Source organism: Xiphophorus maculatus, chromosome 1 (assembly GCF_002775205.1).
Source record: "Xiphophorus maculatus strain JP 163 A chromosome 1, X_maculatus-5.0-male, whole genome shotgun sequence".
In the NCBI taxonomy this organism is placed as follows: Eukaryota; Metazoa; Chordata; class Actinopteri; order Cyprinodontiformes; family Poeciliidae; genus Xiphophorus; species Xiphophorus maculatus.
Window position 1 is genome coordinate 13,819,512 of NC_036443.1, and position 7,894 is coordinate 13,827,405.

Genomic DNA, 7,894 nt, shown 5'->3' on the forward strand with positions numbered 1-7,894 from the left:
TTCCTGGCTAAACCCGTCACCTGCACACATCACAGGCGGAGATCACACACAGGGCCCGCTTCATTTGATCAAGGATCCTTGTTTCAGTTAAACTAAACACTGAAATTTTTAGCCCTGTGCTTTTAGTTGTTCTATATTGTAGTAAATTAATCCGCAACATGCACAAATCTGACTGGAATCTTTCGCAAGAGATCAACCCATCCAACTGCACATCTTATGAATAATCGATGCGGTATTAGTAGGAAGCAAGTCACCTACTGCAGCTCAGGTCGTAGCTGGTCTTCTGGGGCTTTTTTCACAAAGCACCAGGCTGAGTTTGCGGTTTAAGAGAGCTTGTACTTCCTCAGGCGGCAGAAGGGGAGAGAAAACTTTTCTCATGCATGTTTAAAGCTCTACTCACCTCTGGAAGTTCCTCACAATAAGGAGCATGTTGAAGGAAAATGTGAAACTTTGAAAACAAATTCCATCAAATTTAAATTCCATCAACCAAAAACTAGAAACTTTTTATCAGGAGCAGAAAAATCAAACAATGTATTTGTCCTTGAGCAGTTTTATTTCAAGCCACTGAATGGGGGGGGGAGGAAAGAAAATGAACTTGCCTCTCCAAGCAAATGGACCTCATGTTTATCCACTTGTCCATCATCTGAGCAGCGCGCGGCCTCGGGTATCCAGAGAGACTTTGAGATGCCCCCCAAAAACTAACGGCGCTGCGTCTGAAGCCTGTGAGTGCAGCAGCGTGTTTGGATGAGGTCCGTCTAGATCTGAGATAACTCGTCCGAATCAAAAGCTCTTTCTTCTAATGCCGAGTCTCAGTGTGTTCACGTTGGATCTGCATGGGGAGGAAGAATAACACATCTTCTGCCATGGCCCTTGAACAAATTTTGCTGTTATGCTTTTGTTTCTTTTGTTTAGGAAACTAACTTTCTTCATTCGCATAAGAAACAAACTAAAACAGCTGACTAAGCATGCTTAAAATTTCACTTCAGAAATTTTAAGTTTGGAATGGAATTAATATGATCCTCACATTAATGTTTTGCTATTTCAGTCTGTGTGTTCAGACCCATTATGACGGATCTCGAGTTTAAGTGTTTGAATGAGAATTACCATAAAGAATGTAGCTCCTCCTGAAATATATTGTTTTTCATTTACTCTGCCTTATTAAACGCATACATCATAAAACTTACCATAATTTTTAAACATTATCATAAAAAAATACATCAGTTTAAATGCATCCTTCTTTTCATTAAATGTTTATATATTATGACATTTTTAAATGTTCTAGTACTTATTGAAAATTTTAATATTCGAATATCTTCTTACTTTTTATATGTCTTTTTAAGGTAAATTATTTATTTAGCTATATAATAATAATAATAATAATAATAATAATAATAATAATAATAATAATAATAATAATAATAATAATAATAATAGGCTTGACTCTAACATAAATATTTAATTATTATTTGACAGACAATTCCTTAAGAAAAGACGCATCATAATTTTGTCGTTCAGATAATTAAGACTTTAACAAGTGATTTTTTTTTTTTTACAAATCATCGCCTGCTGGAGAAACAATTTTGTGTTTTTTCCCCAATTATTTAAATTGTATATTTTTAATTTTATCTTTTGTTTCTTTAATCACATATTAGGAAAAAAATAAAGACCTTAAAAAAAACCCGACCAAATCTTAACCAGCGTTAAATCGTGCATAAGTGAAACAAGCAAAAATGTGTTCAGCGGTTATAAAAAGGGTTTGATTGCAGTAATGACAGCAAAGAAATGTATAAAAAACAATCGATGGCAGATATTTGAATGAATCGTTAATAAAAACAAATAAATTATCTAGATAAATTGCTACTCCTTTAACGTTGTCTCGTATATTTTAACAGATGCTTCGCCGAATTGAACTTTATTTGTGTTTTAATCTGAATCTTCGGTGTTTTTCCGACGAAGGCCCCGGCGCGGCTTACTACAACATGAACATGAGCGGAATCATTTTACAGCCGCCTAAAACATTTTCATCTTGACAGGAAAAATCGGATAAACAAACACCTTGTTCTTTGTGCAAATATGGAGTTGAAGGATTTAGATAGAGAAACGAAAAGTAGATGAACTGAAGGAAAACAAATGGCCGCGGCTGCAGCGTGACCCGTTTGATCTGACGAGATCTCCAAAATAACCAGTGTGATATCAATGAAATGGTTAATTAGGCGACAGAAACCGCCCGTGATTACATTCTTGGCGGATTATATCAGACTACCGGACACCAACACAAACTCAACACACACCCACACACACCCCAAACTATCTCACACATCAACCCTTCAGTGGACGTTTCACGGGTCTTTGTTTCTGATCTGTTTAATCCCACCCACTTGACTCGAGCACAGAAGAGGAAAAAAAAAACGTGAAAATCCCTCACAGTGCCCAGGCCGCCAGCGCCCAGTCGCTGTTGCCTCAACTGCCTACTGGACCAGAACCATGGAGACGGAGAACTGTTTGCCTTTCTCCGCCCAGAGCGGCGGGAGGACACCGGCCAACTCTCCGGGACTCGAGCGCGGCGGCGGAGGCAGTGGTTCCGGCTCCGGCTCCTTTCTCCCTTGCGACGATCTGCAGAAACCCTCCCATCATCCTGCTCCCCATCCTGCTGTGGTGTCGCTTCCTCACCGTCTCGGCCTGCGCGGGGACCTGTACGCAGCCGCCTCCATGGGCAGGTTTGGAGATGCTGCGGACTTTACGCACAGCTCTGCGGCCGCGTCTCCTCCCAAACATGGCAAGTTTCTGGACAGTTTAAACCCGGACCACAAAGCGTTGATAAGCGACAAGGCGACATTTTATGAAAGCAGCTCAGACGGTGAGTTAAAAGCCAACATAAGCGTAATAATTATAAAGTGAGGGAGGTAATTGCACGACGGCAGACTTATTTTGTTAAATTTTCTCAGGACGCGTTTAAGCATCACACCAAAATGTAGTTGGATGTGGAGAGGATGGCGAGTGGAAAACATTTACAAATATTGGATCAAATTTGTATTTAAAAGCTATGTTTCTGTCTCTCTTGCAACTAATGATTTTGTTTGATGTTGTTTGATTCATGAGCGTAAGATGAATCAGCATTCATGTTTATGGTTCAGTAATTCACCGCTTCCCATTCATCAGCGTCTTTTTCACAATTTTTCTGTTCAAAACAACAACAACAACAAAAAACACAGAATTGTGCTCAGCTGCAAAAATGGCATGTTAAATGCTTTTTGTTAATTCGAAGATTGTGTAATTGTTTCATTTCGCTTTGTTTACTAGTTCCGATGAGTTTTGCAAAGCAGTCGAGGAAATTTTCGTTGATAAAAATTTTGTTTGTCTGTTTGGACTTGCTTAGATTGTCTCCGGTGTAACTGCTGCTGTGCCTCAGCCTCTCCAAATCACCTCAATCAAAAACAATAGGATGTTTAAAAAGATTTGTTTTCATTTATTTTAAAATTTTTTATTTACTTTAATGGCTCTTTATTTTATTTTAGGACAGCGGTTATTTCTAGTTTACAAATTATTTACATTTTTTATTTTTGCATTTGCCTGTCTAGATTGTTGTAGGCAACTGCGTTTCTTTTTATTTTTTATTAACACACACTAAAATAAAAGCTACTCAAGTAATTTTGTTTATTTTAGAATTTATACTTGGTGTTTTAGTGAGAAATATACTTTTTGATCTCATTCCACATTAACACATTTAAATGTAATAAAATATAGTTATGCTTAATAATAACAATTTCAGAAAGTTTTTGTAAAACTCAAATGATTTTGTGTAAAAAATACCCCAAACCTCAGGGTCTTTATATAAGATTTATTTTAAATATGAAAGGTTCCTTCAATTACTTTAAAAGTTGCAAGAACTACGCCCAGAACATCCGATCAGCTCCACAGTAAATGGATATGGAGAGGTTGACTTCTTCAGTCCTGATGGATCCCATCACATCCTCCTGCTAACGGCTCGATACGCCTTGCTTTTGCTTTTGGAGATACTCCCTCTGAGTTGTACGCTGCATCTGATATGGATCTTCAGTTTCGCCCATGGAGGCCGAGCGGATGTGAGTTCTTGACAGGCTAAAAGCTGCTCAATGCCCTGCGGCCCATGTTTGCGGCTGAGAACATTTTCAGTTTGTGGCGTAAGGTTGGACCTAATGGACATGAGGAAATTAATGTTGCAGTCCCAAGCATTTTGCGTTAGGCCTTACGTTATATTAGGAGAAAAGCAAAGTAGGGAGTCAGCATGCCCCCAGTGAGTGGGTGGTTGCAAATAGATGGAGTAGTTCATTTCTAGACTGAAGGGCTAAACGTAATGAAAACAGACAACAACATCCAAACACTGCAGGAGGGGAGCTACCCTGTTCTTGCTCTGACAACAGGAAGCAAAATTAAGCCTTCACATTTCCTACATGACCCAACGAGGAGGGGAAAAAAACACTTCATTAATCCAAAAGTTCTTAAACAGGAATAATTATATATGTATGTAAAGCAAAGTTATGTTTCGGTTTTTCCTGTAACATTCGCACGTCCTTTTCGGTGCTCTCACCTTCAACTGTGATGTTGCTCTTTAATTGAATTCAAGCCAGCTGCCTGTTTACCACCTAAATATAGTTTGTCGGCTCTGATCAAATTAAATCTGAATTAGCGTTGCTTGTGTTTTTAGTTTTCCTCGGGAGTCTCAGACTGATTATTTTGGCTGTTTGAATTCGTAAACTGAAGTGAGAAACAAGCAAACATCACTAGCTCTCATTTGAACCATATGAAGAAGCTGTTCTAAACGATTTTTGACTTATTGGTGTCAACATTTTAAAGAGTTTATAAGAAAGATGTACTTGAGAACTTCTAAGTTCCCATGGTAACTTGAATGTTAAAACCAGATCAAGGTGAAACAGCTTTAAAAATATATTTCGGAGGGGATTGAAAATTGTTGCATTAAGTGGATCATATTAGTTAAAAAATATTCTCACACACAGAGTTTACAAAACATTCACAACAAAACAGAAACAGTGAACAAATTTCTCAATTAAAAGATTAACAGACAAATTATTACATCTCAAAATCAGCCGTACAAGCATTAAGTGACAACACTAAATGCTGTTTAACTTCATGTTGTTTTCATCTGTCATATTTAACTTTGAGCTTGCTGACTTGAAGTGTAAAGGTCCATCAAGGTCACCGAATAACTTTCTGCTCCACATGTCTGTAAAATAAACTTTAATTTGGTTATGGCCGTTAAAATAATCTTTGTTCAGGAGGGCAAGGAGTTGACTGAAGGCCAAATTAAACATTGAGCTACAGTCCAACTTGAGTCAAAATCTTTCAAAAGTCTTATTAAAGTAAGCATGGCACCCAAACACAAACCTAATACAATCCTGAAAGAGAACTTTAGTGACTCAACTTTTCTTCTGTGTGCTACTCAGTCAGAGAGAAAGGCGCTCTAAAAGCTATGGTCTATCCTGGGATCGGCCCAGACTGCTGCGGCAAGCTGAAGGAGCAGAGCGGCGGCCTGCAGGGCGACTCCATCGCCGACTCCATAGACTTATCAGGGAAAAGCAAGAAGCGGCGCAACCGGACCACCTTCAGCACCTTTCAGCTGGAGGAGCTGGAGAAAGTGTTTCAGAAGACACACTACCCCGATGTGTACGCCCGAGAGCAGCTGGCTCTGAGGACGGAGCTCACCGAGGCCCGGGTTCAGGTGTGTGCATCACATCTTAAACCTTGTGTTAAGAACTTAATAGGAATTACAATTACGGATCCTAAAGATTGGCTAGTTTTGACTAACTTCTTTTAACATTATGGTCAGTGCTTTTAGAAGTGCCTTAAATATTTTTCACATTTTGACAGGCTACAATCATAAACTTTAATGTGTTTTTTTTTTTTTTTTGCATCGCTTCATTTTGAGTTTTTTTGGCAAATAAGATTTTGAAAAGCGCAGCAGGTATTTGTTTAGTCAGATTTATTCTCTAATGAAATTCAGTGCAAACAAATGCCAGTTTGTACATTTTTGATCAACAACATGACTGTCCACGTAAACTGACCACCCTGCATTAATCATTGAGTCATCCTCAAGGTCCGTGGTACCTATGGAGGCACTGCAAAGATCCAGAGCTCAGCTGGGAAAATCTGCAGATTGAGCAACAATTTGTGGGTCTAGTAAGGAAAAGTTGTTGCTGAAAAAGCCAAAATAAAACTGATTTGCAATTTGACACAAGAAATATAGACACAGCAAACATGTGGATGAAGAAACTTTGATCAGATTAAATTAGAAATTAACTTTTTGGCCTATATGCAAAGAGCAATGTGTGTCAGAAAACCAACACCAACAGAATCCACATTGTGAAACATGGTGGAGGCACCATCATGCTGTTGGAGAGTTTTTTTCTTGTGGTGCATAAAGGGAAGCTTGTCAGGAGTTCAGTGGAAGATAAATAAAGTTAAATGTAAAATTCAAAATGCTGTCACATAGGAAACGAATGCTGTAGATCACAAATCAATAATGAAACACGGGGGTGGCGTCTTTACGCATAATGGAGGATTTTCTTCACCTTGGACAGGAAAGATGTGTCCAGATGTAATTCCAATGTGGAATTTTGGGCAAAACATGGGAAGCTTAGTTCTTCATTTGAACTTTTTAAATAAAATAAAAATCCATTTCCCAATTAAACACTCCATTGTGTTTGTTTGTCTCATAAAATCCAGTTAAGTTTGTGATTGTAACTTTACAACACGCTCAGGCAGTATGGATATTTCTGCAAGGCACTTTATTTATCATTTTTCTCTTTGATTCAAAGGTGTGGTTCCAAAACCGTCGAGCCAAATGGAGGAAACGGGAACGCTACGGGAAAATCCAGGATGTCCGCAACCATTTTGCAGCTTCTTACGATATTTCTCTTCTCCCTCGTCACGATGCATATCAGGTGGGTTACTCCAAATCCGACAAGTTACTCCACAAGAAATCTGACTTGTTTCCAATCATGCATTCAGAGCACTTTACTCTATATGAAGGATTTACATTTTTTCTTTCCATCAAGTTTCCCATCCTAAATTTGTCATCATCCAGATGCAGGGCAACCTGTGGCCAGCCACTGCTTCAGCTGCAGGGGGCAGTTCAGGTGCGGCCTGCGTCCTAGGAGCCGACTCCATCCCATCGTCCTGCATGAGTCCATATCCTCACCCCCACAGCAACTTGCAGGGCTTCATGAGCATGCCTGCCTCCCCCAGCCACCCGCATCACCACCACCACCACCCGCCTCACCACCACGGCATCAACGGCCTATACTCCCTCCACAGCTTCCCGGGAGGCCTCGGCCCGCCCGCCATCGAGGGGCCGGAGGGCGACTACAAACCAACGGGTTTGGTGGCGCTGCGAATGAAAGCCAAAGAGCCGGGCAGTATCATCTCCTGGCCCACATGACCAAAAGTGATCCCCTTAGCACACTGACTGAGCCAAAGCACACACAGCCGCAGAAACACACACCGCCCGCATGTTTCACTCATGCCGTTTTCACAGAACGCCATTGGAAAAGTGATGGATATTTGGAAACACGGACACCTGTTTTGTCACCAGTTCCAGTTTCTTGTTACAGTGATGGGATAAAAGAAGAAGTTATTTAAGCATGTAAAAAAGCTGTAAGTATCATATTAGTCAGCGATGATCAGAAATAAAGTCCTCCATTTACATGTGCTGTCTGACAGGATGCAATTTTTGGTTTAAGACGAGACAAAAACTGAATCAGTTGGAATCGGTTCAGCCTCGACACGGGTCTTTTGTTTGGGAGAAATGTGGTTGTGAGACAGAAATACTTTACAGGCGCATTTACCATAAACATGAGGATTTCTGCTCATTGCTCTGGTGCACATTGTGACTTAGTTT

General features: G+C 39.9%; 1 protein-coding gene across 1 annotated transcript; it reads left to right on the forward strand.

The window, feature by feature from the left end:
* The first annotated feature begins 2,447 nt into the window (after positions 1–2,447).
* On the forward strand, positions 2,448–7,688 carry alx3 (ALX homeobox 3). Its single transcript, XM_005801389.2, has 4 exons — positions 2,448–2,857; positions 5,442–5,716; positions 6,813–6,938; positions 7,082–7,688. Exons 1-4 carry the CDS (start codon positions 2,485–2,487, stop codon positions 7,433–7,435), a joined length of 1,128 nt encoding a protein of 375 aa, XP_005801446.1. The 5' UTR covers positions 2,448–2,484; the 3' UTR covers positions 7,436–7,688.
* The last annotated feature ends 206 nt before the right edge of the window (positions 7,689–7,894 follow it).

Coding starts and splice junctions, on each gene's coding strand:
- alx3 (XM_005801389.2), top strand. CDS start 2,485: ATGGAGACGGAGAACTGTTTGCCTTTCTCCGCCCAGAGCGGCGGGAGG. Junction 2,858..5,441: donor TTATGAAAGCAGCTCAGACG/GTGAGTTAAAAG, acceptor TGTGCTACTCAG/TCAGAGAGAAAGGCGCTCTA. Junction 6,939..7,081: donor CTCGTCACGATGCATATCAG/GTGGGTTACTCC, acceptor GTCATCATCCAG/ATGCAGGGCAACCTGTGGCC.